Source organism: Crocodylus siamensis, chromosome 3 (genome assembly GCF_052110815.1).
Source record: "Crocodylus siamensis isolate JL-2025a chromosome 3, ASM5211081v1, whole genome shotgun sequence".
Lineage (NCBI taxonomy): Eukaryota > Metazoa > Chordata > Crocodylia > Crocodylidae > Crocodylus > Crocodylus siamensis.
In genome coordinates, this window is record NC_143397.1 from 60,573,974 (window position 1) to 60,590,907 (window position 16,934).

General features: G+C 42.8%; 1 protein-coding gene across 2 annotated transcripts in view; it reads left to right on the forward strand.

Moving 5' to 3' along the window:
* Positions 1-16,934, forward strand: part of APC (APC regulator of Wnt signaling pathway) — a 174,653-nt gene that overhangs the window by 39,018 nt on the left and 118,701 nt on the right. For both annotated transcript variants that reach the window (XM_090038378.1, XM_090038379.1), the window contains exon 2: positions 16,583-16,735. In XM_090038378.1, the coding sequence (XP_089894504.1) occupies positions 16,601-16,735 (135 nt within the window). In that variant the 5' untranslated portion in view covers positions 16,583-16,600. The remainder of the gene's footprint in view (positions 1-16,582; positions 16,736-16,934) is intronic.

Here is a 16,934-nt window from a genome sequence, read left to right on the forward strand (position 1 = left end):
CTTGCAGAGACTGAAGAGATTCAGGTCTCTCAGCCTCTTCTCAAAGGGCTGGCTATGGAGGCCCCCAACCATATGAGTGGCCCTCCTCTGGACCCTCTCCAGGTTCCCCACGTCCTTCTTGAAGTGCAGTGCCCAGCACTGGACATGGTACTCCAGCTGCGGCCTGACCAGTGCTGTATAGGGGGGGAGCAAGACCTCTCTGGACCTGTTAGTGATGCCCGTGTTGATGCATGACAGGGTGCGGTTGGCTCTGCCTATTGCTTTGTCGCATTGGCGACTCATATTCATCCTGGAGTCAATCCTGACTCCAAGATCCCTCTCTGCCTCTGTGCTGCCAAGAGGGTCAGCCCCTAACCTATAACCATAATGCTGGTTCCTTCTCCCCAGGTGCAGCACCCTGCACTTGTCCTTGTTGAACTGCATCCAGTTCAGATCCGTCCACTTCTCTAACCTCTCCAGGTCTTCCTGGATGTGGTCCCTGCCTGCTGGTGTATTCACTTTACCCCACAGCTTGGTGTCTTCAGCGAACTTGAACAGGGTTGTCCCGGGGGCTGAGGTAACAAGGGACACTTACCTGAAGCCCAGGACAGGAGAGATGCAGAGCCGGAGGGAGAACCAGCGTGGCTCGTTAGCCGCCTCTTCATACAGCTGTGGCCAGCAGCTGACAGCAGCATCAGATGCTGGCCAGGGGATTTAAAATTGGTGGCTGCTGCTCTGGAGGCAGCGGATAGCCCAGGGATCAAACAGCTGTTAGGGCCAGTGACAGCGCAGGATCCACGGGACGGGCAACGCAGAGCCGGCATGCCAGAGGGAGCAGTGACCCAGAAGGGAATCCCGACGCCAGCGGGTCGACCCAGAAGTGACGGATTGGGTGAGTGACTGAAGATCAGGACAACCCGGGAGGATTCAGAGGACCCTGAAGTAAGTGCTGAGATGATGGGTGCGGGCTATGCTGAAGAGGGGCAAAAGTCCGAGGACCACCTGGCTGGAGGGAGATTGGGGCGGGATCGCTGCCAAGACCAGCGGATGTCGGTTAAGGAACACGAGCAGGGCAGCACGAGCAGGCAGGAACCGTTTCAGGGTGGACATAAGGAAGAATTTCTTTACTGTCCGAGCCCCCAAGGTCTGGAACAGTCTGCCAGCGGAGGTGGTTCAAGCACCTACATTGAACACCTTCAAGAGTAAATTGGATGCTTATCTTGCTGGGATCCTATGACCCCAGCTGACTTCCTGCCCTTTGGGCAGGGGGCTGGACTCGATGATCTCCCGAGGTCCCTTCCAGCCCTGATGTCTATGAAATCTATGAATCTATGAAATCTATGAAAGCTAGAGAGCAACTAAGGGGAGTTCCTTCTCCCCCCCCCCCCCGCCGTTCATGCTAATAGGGATCTGGCGGAGGGTCAGTGAGGTAGTTAGGATGTCGGAACCTCCAAGTGGGGAGTGTCACACAGGGTGAAGGGCTTGTGGTTTGGGGTCTGTAGAGGGTGCGGCTGAGGCACCAGTGCAGGTTGGTGTGAAGTGGTCGACATTGGGGTAGGAGTATCCCACGTATTGTGGGGATTGAGGACGAAAGCCGTGTTAGAAGCCTGCAGAAGCAACACAGAGCAGGCACGGGGAAGAGGAGCCCATAGGTGGCGTGAGGCCAGGGTGTAGGGGTGGCGGAGCCCCATGTGCAACCGGCAGGCCAAGTGTGGGCCACCGAGGAACCCGTGAACTAGCCCCGCCCCACTGGGGGAACAACAAGTCATGGCAGGAGAGAGCGGGGTTGGCGACGCGGGACGATGAACACCCACGGTAACAAACAGGCGGGGAGTAGCCACCAACCAGGAGGGCAGAGCTCCCAGGAGCGACACGAGAAGGCCCGTTGGGGACACGGGTGCTCTCCACACCCTCGTCCAGGTCGCTAATGAAGATGTTGAACAGCACCGGCTCAAGGACTGAGCCCTGGGGGACTCTGCTGCCTACACCCTCCCAGGTTGACATTGACATTGACCTGTCCACCACCACCCTCTGGGTGTGCCCCTGGAGCCAGTTTGCCACCCATATGACTGCATTCATCAATGCTGCAGTCCCTCAGCTTGCCCACCAGAATTGGGTGGGACACCTGTGTCAAAGGCCTGGAAGTCCAAGAAGATGACATCAACTTCCTCCTTCCCATCTAAGTTCTTTGTTACTTGGTCATAGAAAGAGACCAGGTTAGTCAGGCAGGACCAGGACCAGGTTAGTCAGGCCTGGCACAAACCTGTGTTGGTTACCCCTCAACATCACTTTCCCTGCAGGGCTCTTACAAATGTGGCCCTTGATAATCCTTTCAAAGACCTTCCCCAGGGAAGTGAGGCTGACTGGCCTGTAGTTGCCAGGCTCTTCCTTCCTCCCCTTCATGAAAATAGGGACCATGTTGGCCCTTTTCCAGTCCTCAGGGACTTGGCCCGAGCACCAGGAGTCCTCAAACAGCCATGCCAATGGCTCCACAGTGACACCAGCCAACTCTCTCAGCACCCACGGATGAAGGTCATCTGGGCCCGCCAACTTGGATACGTCTAAGCCCTCCAGGTAATCGTTAACTAGGTCTGAACTAACAGTCGGGGGATTCGCATCCTTCCTGGGCCTCTCTACACTATCACCCGAGAGCACCCCATTGTCAGCAGACGGGAACATGGAGGCAAAGAACTTGTTAAAGAGTTCTGCCTTCTCTCGTCCGTCACCAACTACCCTGCCCTGCCCTGCCATGCCCCGCCCTGTAGGGATCCAATGTTACCCTGAGACCTACTTCTTGCTACCTATATACTTGAAGAAGGACTTTTTGTTATCCTTAATCCCAGAAGCTAATCTAAGCTCCAGTGCTGCTTTAGCCTCCCTTACCAAATCCCTACAAGCTCGGGTCAGGGAAGTGTACTCCTCCTTTGTCCCTGCCCCCTACTTCCACCATCAGTACGCTTTTTTCTTTGCCCTCAGGCCAGCCTGGATATCCGTGCTCAGCCATGAAGGTTTCTTGGACCCTTTTTCCCACCTTCCTGCGCGGTGAAATCGCATCCTGCTGCACCCCAAGGATAGCCTCCTTGAGGAAGGACCACCTTTTCTTTGTCCCCATACTAGCTACACCCTGGGCTCCGAGTGCCTCCCTGACTACTGCTCTGAGCACATCAAAGTTGGCTTTCCTAAAGTCAGGCATTTGCGCTGTGCTAGTAACCCTCCCCATCTTCCTCTGAATAGCAAACTGGATCATTTCATGATCACTGTCCCCTTCCCCTAGCCTCCATTGTACTAACACATCCCCCACCACGTTGTCCCCAGAGGCTAACATCAGATCCAGTATGGCATTTTCCCTAGTGGGGGCGAGTACCTCCTGCACGAGGTGTAGGTCTTGAACGCACGTCAAGAACCTTCGTGAGTGGCTAGACCTGTCCGACTGCTCCTCCCAGTTGATGTCCGGGTAATTCATATCACCCATGACCACAACATCCTTTTCATGCACAGCCTCTCCAAGCTGCCTGGAAAATTCCAGATCCAGCTCTTCCTCTTGATGTGATGGCCTGTAGTAAACCCCTACCACCAGATCCCTCTCCCCATGCCCTTCTTGAAGTTTGACCCACAGGGTCTCAGTTAAGCCTTCCTCTGGTCCCATTTGGAAGGTAGAACTGGTATACTGTTCCCTAACATAGAGCGCAACACACCCCCACACACCTTTTTCCCCCTTCCTATCTCTTCTAAATAACCTATAGCCCTCTGTCTAATGCCCAGTCAAATGTTTCATCCCGCCATGTCTCCACTAGGCCAACCAGGTTGATTTTACTACTTGCAAGAAGGAGAGCAAGCTCCTCCTGCTTGTTCCCCATGCTTCTTGCATTAGTGAAGAGACACCTTAATCCCCTCGTAAGAGCCCTGGGCATGCCCCCCCACCTGAGATACAACTGGTCCCTTGGTATATACCTGAGCTCTTACCTGGGCAGGTCCTACACCTGGTTGAGTTTTTTTTTCTTGCTCCTATGGATCCCCATCCCCCGACGAACATAGTTTAAAGCCCGCCGGAGGAGGTCAACTAGCCTGTAAGAAAACAAACTCTTACCTTTGGGGGAAGAGATGGAGACCATCACGCCCCAGGATGCCTCTGATCTGAAGTGCGGGTCATGGTCCAGGAAGCCAAATCCAGTGTGATGAAGCCAACTCTGGAGGCGCCGATTCACCTCACGGATGCAGGCGCTCTGCCACTGACGGTGTCCAGTAACCGAGAGGAGGGACGAAAAGACCACCAGGGCCCCCGACTCTCTAACCTTGGCCCCCAGAGCCTTGCAGTCATCCATGATCCGGTCTGGACTACTACGGGCCGCATCATTGGTTCCCACATAGATGAGGACCATAGGATAGTAGTCAGAAGGCCAGATGAAGTCAGTGATCTTCCCTGTGATGTCCCCAGTCTTGGATCCTGGGAGACGGTACACTTATCTCACGTTGGGGTCTGCGCGGTGGATGGGTCCCTCCATTACACTGAGGAGGCAGTCCCATATGACGATGACCCAACGTCTCTTCCTCTGGGTCGCTGGATGATGGCCAGTTGGTACGGATGATGGCTTGCTGGATGAGGGCATGGCTTCCTCCATTCCTTCTTTCTCATACCCAGTATCTTCCAGTGCTGCCAGGGCCGCATACCTGTTCCCCAGTTGTACTGGGGTGACAGTTGATGCAACTACATGCTGCCTGTGATGCTGCCTGGCCCTGGAGGTGACTGTCTTCCATTTGCCTCGTGCAGACTCCTGGGTGGTGACAGCTTGAGGGGACAGGCCCTGCAGAGAGAGAAAGTACCTGTCAATCTCGTCCTCCATGGCCCTGATCCCCCGCAGTCTGCTCACTTCCACCTGGAGCTTTCTCACCTGCCCCTCCAGCGCCGCAATCCTGGCACAGGTGGGATAGGTGAGAGAAGCCCCCGCCTCTGCGTCGTCCCCCCCCCCCCCCCCCCCCCCCGGCCCCAGGGACCAAGCCAGGCAGCCCGCACAGGCAGGTGGCCCCACCTGTGTGGAAGCCTCACCGGTCCCTGGGCTAGGAGGCAGCCATAGAGCAGGAGCCCTGGCTGCACTCCGTGTGACAACTCCCATGCTGTCACCTCACACACTTACCCGGAGATGACTGCTGCTGCCGTCGTTGGCTTTTCCACTGCCTGCAGCCTCTTGCGCGCCTCCCTGCATGAACCCTGGCATAAACTCCAGCGCACCCCTAAAGAGTGCGCCTGTTTGCATTCCCTGTTCACGCGGCTCAGAAGCGTGGCTCCCAAGTATTGTGGCTAAATAGGGTTAGGTGGGGAAAGGGTCCCCTGCTCGATCGCTAACACCTGGCCCCACTCACTCCCTTCCCTCGGCTTACCTTCTCATTGCTGCAGCTGTCTCTTAGCTGCCAATCGCTGCTGCTGCTGCCGCCACTGCCTCGAGGGTTGGGGGAAACCGGGGGCACTGGGGTCTAGTGCTGGTCTGTGCCTAGTACTGGTTCATTATACTTTTGGGCCAAGGCTTGAGTCTACCTAAAGACTTTGGTTCAACTCCCTGTTCTGCTAGACCTTTGCACAACAGCTTATATTGTCTGTTATTTCATCTTTGGAATTAAGGAATATGTGCCTGTGGCCTTGATAAGGGCTGTGTAGTGTGTGAAATGATTAATGCTAGTTGTTGTAATAGGTAAGACTCCAAGTTAATGGGTTTTACCTTGACTCCCAGCCCAACAATTCTTTTCTTGGACTAATTTGAAATCTGGCAGGAGAAAGGAGGTGGATTTGTTAGACCTATGTTCCTTTTGGTGTCTAGTTCTCAAGTTTTACATATAATGGAAACTGAAGATGTATTAGAACCTAGGAGCCTGGACAGTGCATTTGGAATGGTAATAATATTAAATACAGGTCTGTACCAAATTATGTGCCTGCTTTTCTGGAGTCAAAAGTGGATGTCTGTTCACTTGCAAATTGGTTCAGTCTGTGCAAGGTTAGACTAACCTGCAAAGATTAAATCAATTCAGGCTCTGGCTTTTTGAATATCTGTCCTTAGCCTGCATGTTACTGATAATGACCAGGTTGAAAACTGTGCGTGTTGCTCTCAGAGTGGAGTTGGCAATGCTTCTGATGGTCCTTAGTTCTTTTGGGCATTGATTCCAAAGCCTTGGACCACTTGCCAGAGAGAGTGTCTCTTATATAGACAATTTTTTTACCCTATTATGGACAGTTCTCTTATGACTAAGTAGTGGAGTTGTTAATGTCACTCTTCACCTCTGAGTTTTTTGGGAGAAAGTGGTGAAATCAGGTTTGATGCGACTGGAGTAGTCCATATTGCTGCAGGGGAAAATTTGCAGAGTTCTGAACTAGTGTAATTTCCAAGGGACGGTGATTTTATTTTTAGATATATTTTATCACTGTAGTTCAACCAGGAGGGGATCCAGTGTTTATTACTGAGGTCAGGTCATCCTGCAGGATGGCATTAGCATCCTTGCCAGGTGGAGATAGAAGAAAGTATTACTTATGGATGTACCTCTGTGTATCTATGTGAAATCCAGGAGTACTTCTAAATACACAAGAATTGGTGGGGAGGAAGTTACATCATGTCTAGATTTCTTTCATTGTCAGAATTTCAGTATTAGAAAGACAAGAGAATTGCCTTGGACAATTCTGGCTATTAAATTTGGATTGCAGTGGATTAAATTTAAAATGGTCTGCAATCTTGTTGACTGTCTCTGTTTTAATAATGGATATTTTTGGTTTGATTTCCCCCCCCCCTTTTTGCAGATTGTTACACATATGAGTATTTTTTCTCCTTTTATATTCAGTTGAGAAATCTGTTCCATTTCTCACAGTTGGTACAATTATATTGCTTCACTTCATGAAAAGAAGCTCTCAATTTTGAAACACTTCAATAATTTCTGATAGTCCTTTGCATAGCTATTTAGTAGTAGGGAGCTTTGAATTTTTAAATGCATGTATTTTGAACTGATTTGGGCTTGGAATATATGTAACACTGAAAATTTTAGAATGTTACAAATTTTGTTCTGAGGGTTTTTATAGAAACACAGACTGTTATGTATATTTATTTTTTCTCATAAGAAACTAGGTGGGACTATAAATAGTCTAAATCTTCACTTCCAAATGGAAAATGACTCGAAATAAGTGGTATGCAATATGAAAAGAAACTCATCAATTGAAATCCATGTATTTTTCAACATTTAAAAAAGGTGTTAATGAATATTAACATTAATGTTACTGATAGCATGTTAAATGCTTTCCAGGAAATGCAAAGACAAACGTCTGCCCTAAGAATTTACATTCTAAGGCCTGATTCCTGCAAGCAGTTATAAAGATGTTTAACATATCATTGACCCAATTCATGTGTAAAATTAATAATTGTGCTTATATTCAATATTTGCAGGTTTGGAGGGATACAGTTCTGGTTCTAAAAATCTGTTTTCTTGAGCAGATTGTTATTTTTGTGTAGATTCTTTTGCAGAATTGGACAAATCTATAAACAAGAGGGTTGAAGAAGGGCACATATTACAAATAAGCGGTTGCCTTGGTTTAAAAATAAGTATTTTTTTAGTGGCACAAGTTTTTCTTATATTAAATTGTGAAATATGGATATTTACTTCTATCGAATGCAAAAAAGTAAGATTATCCTTTTTCTAAAAATCAAAATGTAATAATTAGTCAGCCCAGAGTTATTTAATTTAGTGTACATTAAATAATTATAAAATTCTAGCAATGGAATCCCCATTTTTCTAGCTGTTTTGTTTCATCACAGTTTGAATAGGTTTTACTTCCTGTGTAGCCAATTTAAATTGCATAGAAATTTCAAAATTATATTAAACAGAGGATGCATCTCTCTTCATCTTATTTCACTCCCCTCTTTCACCCGGTCTTGTTCCAGTGAAAACTGAAGAACATAAGGACAATGCAACTTTTTATAGTGTATTTTTACAGTTGGGCTTTCTTAAGCTTGGAGGGGAAGGAGTGAAAAATAATTTAATAAATGAATATTTGTTATATTGAAGGTCTTTGATGCTGTAAAAGCTAATGTTAGCTGACATTTACATATTGGTGTAAATAATATGTAGAGAGTATGCATCTTTGTTTAATCATATGCTGTAACATGAACTTTATTTAATGTTCAACTGGAAAGCGGAGGGGTAGCATGGAAAGAATGCACCTAGGTAGCTGTCACCCTTTCCCCCATCCTCCTCCCACCCACCTACAGGCATTGGAATAGCAGATGTTACATTGATGCATGTTGGGGGAGAGGAGGTCCTGAAGTAGTCAAGGAAATGGAAATCAAATCTCTTACTTTATTAATGGAATAAATGTTGCCACAGATGTCAGGTGTTGTCATCAAATAAGACCCCGTTGTGCTGTTGAATACATGAAACCTTGTCTGTAAAAGGTGAGGAGGTTTCAGAAAAGATTAATCTAGAAAGATCGCTGTGAGGAAAGTTGGACTAGTGGTACTAGCCTGGGGCCTAGTAGATTCATATTAGCTTTTCTGCTTGGCCGCAGCCTACCTGTTGGGCCTTGGGAAAGTCTGTCAATTTTCCTGTGCCTCTTTCCTCATCTAGAAAATGGGATAATCGTATTGATCTCCTTTACTGAGGGGCTTCATGATTTTGTCTGAAAAAATTATTACAACAGATATTGAAAAACTGAGTGAAAAAGAAAGCAATTAACAAATGTAAGGCAAATAGTCTATTCCAGTGGAGTACAGTAGCCAGGCAGGAAAAATACTCTTGAAACTAGATGTCTGGGCCAGGTACATTTCTCTGCTATGATGGCAGCAGTACAATTCCTTCCATGAATTTATTAAACTGTATCGTGAGCAAGTTTCCACCCCTCGCATGAGTCTTATTGGAAGGCTGTTCCAGAATATCCCTCTGCTAATGGTCCACGCTCTTTATTTTGATTTCGAGACTGAATTTATTATTGACCAGTTTTTATGCATCTGTTCTTTTGCTGTCATTGCATTTTTAGCTTAAATAGCTTTTCTCCCTCTAGTGTTTAGCTCCCATGATGCATTTCTAGAGTACAGTTATATCCACTCTTTTTGTTTTGCTAAGTTAAACAAACTGAAGTTCCTTGTCATCTTTTGCAAGATAGGCAGTCTGTTCCCTAGTTATTCTGGTAGCCTTCCTCTGTACCAATTCCAGTTTGAATTAATCTTTCTTGAACATAGAATCATAGAAAAATAGGGCTGGGAAAGACCTGAGGGAGGGTCTAGATCAGATAAACCTCTTGAAGATAAAAGCATCTCTAGCCAGTGGTTCTGAACCTTTTTAGAGTCAAGGCAACCCTTGGAAAATGCCAGCTCTTAGTTTTCACTCATTTTTTGACTACAGAAAAATAATAGAGCAATTCTGTTGCAGAGACCTCAGAGACTGCAGCGTGTCAAAATACTTGTTACACTATGGTTTCCTGTTTGAAATCCCTGAGTTTATCTTGTGAACTGTGTTTACACACTAACAGTGCTAACACTTCCTGGCCCTTCAGCACCCCTAAAAAGAAGCACCCTGGGTCTCTTTTGGCACCCTAGTTTAGAATTGCCGATTTAAACAGTCTCATCCAAGAGGCTGAATAACTGGCTAGTAAGAACTTCTGAGGATGGAGACTCTACAACCTCTCTCAATGTGTTGCAGTTCTTAATCACTCTCACTTTTATACTTTGAAAAAAATTCTTCCTGATATTCGCTCTAAATTTCCTTTGTTGCAATTTAAGACCCTTATTCCTTGTTTTATCCCAAGAGGCCACAGAGTATCTCACTATCCTCTTCATAGTCCCCCTTTTTTTGTACTGGAATCCCCATTCAGTCTTCTCTTCTCTTCTCCTGATTCAGTAATCCTACTCTTCCAAACTTTCCTTGTAAATCATGTTTCCCCTAATCATTACTGTTGCCTTCTGCAGGATTGTTTCTAGTTTATCTACATCTTTCTTGAAGTGTGGTGCCCAAAATTGAGCACAGTAGCTCAGGGTCATTTTTGTTGTTTTTTTTTCCCAATCAGTGCTTTTTTCCAGCTTGGAGGCTGTCTGTGTGTTATGAATAGCCTGAAGCAGTAATTAAGTTAGATGGGTCTGGAGCCCTCTCCTACTAGACTTCCTCTTTCTTAAGGTGCTGCATCTTGGCAACTGTTGAACCTTAGATTTAACAGAATTTCAAGTGTCTGCCATATTAGAAATTCTAAGTGCTTGAGTCCAATGGACTTTAAAAATGTGTTTTCTTAGTTTATTCATTTGCTTAGTAACAGATGTATTTTCTTTATCTCTTTATTAATTTAAACTGTTAATGCAAATTATGTAGTATGACCAGTTGTTGTATAAAGCCTTTGCTACATTGTTGGTTATTTGGTGAAGAGATCTGTTAGCTGTTATATTTAGCAACATCTGAGCTCTACCTTTATTAGCAGTACTGGTTTCTCAATGTATATCTGGGACATTATTTTTTCAAAATAATGCAGTTCATTAGAGGAAAGTGAATAATACATCCCTTAAGTAAAATTTTGTAGGTGTGACAATGTGGCTATTTCTCACCCTTAGTTAGGAGGCCTAGACCTTGTGGGCAAATGTTTCAAGCCATATAGCAATCTTTTGACAGATGCACAGTAATCTGTAGCCCCTCCATAATGGACATGAAGAGAATTAATCCTTAATTGGGAAGCAAGTTTTCTTTTTATGATGTGTATAGTACCTAAGCCTGTGGAGACTCGCCAGTTCTGGGAAGTGGAAACTACTAGATTTATAGTAGTGGTGAGTTGAAACATTTATAATATCAGTGAGTTGATACTTGAACACTTTCTTTTCTGTGAACTTTTGAGGTCTGTTAATCAAAAGAACATGGAGTGCGTGGGATTGTAATGTTTTATATTAGAGCCCTGTTTTTTTTATCTTTTTCTCTAGTTGTGGACTTCATAGATATGGTGGACTGGTGTTGCCAGTGCTGAATGTTCAAAAACCAGACTTAGAATCATTAGAAGGGATATCATGGGAAATCATGAGATTAATTTTAAAAACACATAGGATTTTTATCTTCTGGTTTTTTAACCCTTAGGCAATACTGTGTTCCTATTTTTAGGCTTTTATTTCTGTCATTCTGAGGGATAAAAGCTTACTTTTAAACAAAGAGAAGTTTTTAAAAAACAATGCTCAGGTTCTCATGTAATTACTTGACAGCAATAGCTGGAGCTTTAAGCAAAATACTAAATATTGCCATCTTCACAGTAAAAATAACAAAAGGTAGCTGTGACTAGGCTATGCCAGTTGCTTCCAAATACGGGCATGAATGCATCAACACCTTATCACAAATTTTAAGAAGGGTAGAGTTTTGGAGTACATGTTTATGGAGAAGTAAGCTACCATGTAAGGATGGAAAATGCTGGAATGCTCCTTGAATCTGATTTCTGAATATTTGGTGCCCTAGCCTAGTATTAGCAGATTTTTGGTAGAGATGTACAGACTGTCTTTAAACAGTATTCCGTGCTTATAAAGCATTCTCTCTAGGAAAGGGGTCAGGGTGATTGACAAAAAAAATGTTGGGACTAACTTTGTAAAAGCATAATGATCTACTCTTCTCTGTCTCTGGTACTTATAATGGGAGCAGAACATAGTTATAGTTTAAAAAGTAGATATTCATTTTGATGGTATTTCTGGTTTGAATTTTTAATACCCATATGAGAAAATTGATTTAGCTATATTTTCAAATTTTAGTCCTTTACAAAATATCCACTGCTTAGTTTTTGTGAAATAAAGGATACTTGTACTGTGTATAATAAGTGGTTCAGCAAATATACATTGGCATTGTCTCATGGCTGCTTTTGTGATGACAAAGTGAAAGAAAATTGGATTATGATAGTAAATTTTAATGGCATTTTGAATAAAAGTGGTATCCCTGAGCCAGGCTCATATGTAGAATACATTTGAAGAATGGGTTGCCACTTCTTTCCATTCTAATGGGCTAAATAGGTTGACATTTTTTTAAGCAGAAATTGAAGACGTTTTGCACTACTGTTTCCTTGTAGTCGGGCAATTCACTTAGTGTCCTATCTGAAAATGTGCAGATCAATATTTGATTTCTATATGAACTAACTGCAAGGAGCAATTAAATGAATGTGGACACCTGTAGTTGATTTTTAATTCATTCTGAGGCTTCACAGATCAGTTGAGGGTATGTAGAGACATTTGGGGAGGTTAGATTGAATTAAAGATGGCCACCCAATCTATGGTAAATTGAGATGGGGAGGCTACTGAGGGAAAGCAGGGGGATGATGGGGTCTGGGAGAGTTTGGCAGGATCAGGAGGGCTAGTGGGATCTGTTGCGGGGGGAGGGGAATGAATGGGGGACTCTCCCATATTGAACCCCCCAGCTAACTCCCCCATGGTGAACCATTCCTCCCCCACCCCATCTTACTTCCTTAGCTCTTAGCACTGGCATATGCCAGTAAAACCAGCACCAGGAGCAGCTTCCATGGTTAGGAAGTTTGGCAGGCTCTAGGAGGGCTAGCTGGTCCATGGGAGAGTGGTGACGGCTGTATGTCTGGGGAAGGGGTGAGAGGCTGAGAAACTAAAAATAGCCCAATGCCAGGAGAGGCGTGTAGGAAAAGCACAGCCCTGGGCTGGGGCCAGTGGCAGGGCTTTCCCATCCCTGGGATTATGCTGGGAACTGTATATAAATCCAGTTAGATTGGTTTTGCCTTACCAGGTCTAAGTTAGACTACCTCAGAGGTACAGTTAATGTAGATCAGGTTGGCCATTTTTAAACTGATCTAAACTTCCTGAGCTTCTGTACAGTTCACACTTAACTAGGGATCTAAGTGTAAGGTCTGCAATTGAGCAAACTAATTTAGTCTGGGTGGCCATTTTTAACTTGATTGGACCTCCCCAAATGTCTGCATGTACCCTGAGAGAATCTGTGAGAGGGGGTTGGGAAAAAGCAAGCATCAGATTAGCAAAGTGTTGAATACCCTTCCTAACTTAGTTATTAGAGATCATTCAATAACTAGAGTCATAGTTGAGAGGATTTTAAACTACTGTACAACTCACATTTAAAAGGTAAAATAAACAAGTCTTTATTACTGGATTTTGAGGGAATGGAACTCTTTCCCCCATTTTCATATCATTTAGGTGATGCCAGAAGTCAAGTAGCTTTGCCAGTGCCACCTGAATATCTTTTTTTTTTTCCTCACAATAATGGCTAATTTTATAGAATGGTTTCTGGGGTTGATCATATGGAAAAAGTATGAAACCAATTTAATTAAAATTTGATCTGATTTCACTGATGTTTCTTGTATATGGATCAGTCATCTTTTTATTTTATTGTTTCCTTTGTGGTACAAATGATGGAAAGTTCATTGCCATTTAGACAAATCTTCCAAGGACATAACTTTGCTCATTTTTGAGCAAATCTTTTTATTAAATTTAAAAAAATTTTTGTTCTGGATTTCCAGTTACTGCTCTTCTGCTCTGTTTAGTTCTTACCATCACCCATTTTTCTCTGTTAATCTGGGGTTTTTATAGCCCTTACCATGTGACTGTTCCTGTTGACTTCAATGAGCATAAATGCATGAATAAATACTACTTTGCATGAGAGAGGTTGGCAAATTTGACATTTGATTTTTATCTTTAGTACTTCCTCTCAGACCAACCACTGACTGACCTCATTTATGAGAGGGAAATTATTGTGGCCTAAATTGACTTAGATGCTAAATATTCATACAGCGGCTTAGAAGTATCTGTCAGTCAGAATTAAAAGGCAATTTCTTTATAAACAACAGCATGCTATGAGGTCTTCCAGGCATTTCAGCGGGCAACAGATGAGTGCAGGGTAATTCTGTAACCTGAAATGAACACTGAAATAATATTGATATTGCAAGTCTTTGAAGTTTATCAGAATATATCTGTATACAAAGATTAGAGCTGGAAACCTCTTTCCAGCCCTGCTTTGGAGGAGTGCAGGATTGTTCTGTGTAATGTGTAGGAGATATAAAACTGGCCGCTACTGTTTCTTATCTTGGATAAATAAGCAAAGAGTTCCAAAATAAATATGTGTGTGAAACGGAGCTCATAGGCAGGAGCATGTGTGTACAGCTTTATATAAATGTTATTCATGATCAGCCCCTTTGACAGCTGTCCATCTTAAGGCTGGAATTGACTATAAATATAAAACCAAAATCTGTTAAAAAGAATTAGTGATTCATACTGTATTAATTTATCTCTGAAAGGGAGCTTCAGGCTTCATAATGTTACCATATTATGAACAAAAAAATAATATTTGAGACTTTTATTATTCCTGGTCTCATTTGCATTCATTCACTTAATTCAAATCACTAATGGTATGCCATCTTGTTAACCCATTTTACATGAGATAAGAAAATTGGGACTTAAAATTGACTTCTCAAAAAATGAAGCAAGGAGGTAAAGAAGTCTTATCAAATGGCAGTTTTGTAGTTTTATTCCTATTCCTCTCTAATTGTCAGTATTGGTTTTATATTTTTATTTAGTTTAAACTGTGATAGATAAAGCCGAATTTCAAGAGGTTAAATTTAACAGCTATAATTTATCTTTTTAGGTAATGTTTTATAATCTGATATAATTTGTTTTAATTTACCCATAAAAACAGACCAAATACAAGGAAGTAGTTTACTTTGTCACAAAAAAGATCAAAAGTTCAGTGAAAGGGTATACAAAAATTGCAGACATATGATATATAATATTTCAGAAAGTACTGAAAAACTGGCAGTGTATTGCAGAAAAATATTGGAACACAGCTCCAAACATGAAATGTTATATCTGTGGTAATTCCCAAAATAATTGCTTCATAACTAGAAGCACGTGATATAATCTTGCAAACTTTTGATATTCTTTTCTCTTAAGTTGTAGGTAAAATATCTAATGCCATTCTTTGATAGCTAAGTTGCTATAAGGGCAAGGTGGCATGTGCGCGTATGAAGGGCTTGAGTCGGTAGTCTCCGTACTGAATGACAGATGAATGAGAAGTTAATAACTCCCACCATGCAGTATTTCAAAGTTGCTTAACCTACTTAAAATATTTAATACTGCTGAATCTTAGGGACACAGCTCTTCCATGTAGTAATTTTGACTATTGCATGCATGCATGCATGCCTGCATGCAATTTTAGATGAATAAAAATGCACTTTTCTGCTGTTTCATAATGGATTAAAAGCTGTGCTGAGCTGGAACCACTTTTTTTTATTGGTCTGTGTCAGATATCATTACTTTCCCAAAAATAAAGATTACTAAAAATTGTATTTTTAATTGGTAATACTTAATCAAAAGTACTTTATCAACAAAAGTGAGAGTAATGCAATTGATCCATCATTTGTTAAATTCTTTTCTTGCAGAAAAATGAGAGAAGTAGAGTAAATAATATTTTGATTTTAAGAAGTTAGTTAAAAGTAGTAACTCCTGCCATGTAGTCTTGTCACATGTCTTTTTGTAAATATATCACAGATCTTTATTTTTATCTTCATTAAATTTGTTACAATTGTAAGACCTTTGCATGGGTTTACTGTTTTTTTGATACTGTTGGTATATTTAGGTGCCTAAATGCTAGATGTATTGCTGTTCTCCTTTGACCCGTTCATATCTAAGTCTGACACTGAGGGATGCTGAACATCTGCATCATCCATTGGCTTTGTAGGATTTGTAGGTAGTCTAGTTAGCATCTGTCAGGTACAGCTGACAAGTGGTTGTTGGGTTTTTTGGGGTTTTTTTAAGACTAGAGATTGAAATACAAACTTTTTTTCTTTTCTTGTACTTAAAGACTATTATCCAGAGTGTCTTTCCTACCACCTTGGGTGACATCTTTCCTCTTGTGTGTAGTATAGGTGCCTAAATACCATAGTGATGAGCATAGTGTAAATACTAAGTAACTACATCTTTTAAACTCTCCAGTTGTATAAAGCAAGACTGTCCTGCTTGGGCATGAGTAGAATCACATATGGTACTGGAAACCCCTCCCCCTAGTGTGGACTGCAGCAGTGTGTGTAGCCCCCCCTGTCCCCCGAGCAGCACCAGTGGCATGTGGCCCCTCCACCACTGTATGGCAAAGGGAGAGACAGCTGCAAGGGCTTGCAGGCTGCATGCATCTCAAGAGCCACCAGTTGGACAGCCCTGGTATAAGATATGGTTTTCCCTGGTAATGTTCTTAATTTTCCAAAGACCTAGAGTGTTTTTACTTCTGTTTCCATTACTTTTTAACATTGTCCTCACAAAACCAGTATTTTAAGTTCTTCCTTTTTGTCTGTCTCCTGTTTGTGTTTTCTTACCTTTCTTCCACATCTCCTGTGTCAGTGAATGCTTCATTATTTATCTGAATAAAAATAGTGTCATCTTACACTTCCTAGCTATATCAGAAGCCAAAATCAGTTTGTTTCTTTGATATGTGTTTAATTTTACTGAGTAAAAAAATTGCTAACAGTCTTTAGGTGTGTCTTGAGCTTGCCTTACTGACTATAGTACTTTAAAACACTTTTATTAAAATGATGAAAATTAAGTGTTGAACAGGTCTCAAACTTTAGGGTTGTTTCCCATAAAATGGTTGAACTAAAAAAGTTCTACATTTCTAGGTCCAAGGCTAGCCCAGGATGGCTGCAGCTTCATATGATCAGTTGTTAAAGCAAGTTGAGGCGCTAAAGATGGAAAACTCAAACCTTCGACAGGAATTAGAGGACAATTCAAATCATCTTACAAAACTGGAAACTGAGGCATCTAATATGAAGGTATTGCAAGTATCTTAAGTACATGTTATTGCTTTCAATGTTACCTTTTTTTACCCCGAATATTTCTCTATGTATACTTTACCAAACTCTATATACTTCAGGACTTTTTTGTGGTTTTAGCTTCTTACAGAAGTCCTTGTGTAATACCTTTGAAGGAAAGCCTTACTGATCATGGCTATTAACATTCATAAATGTTATT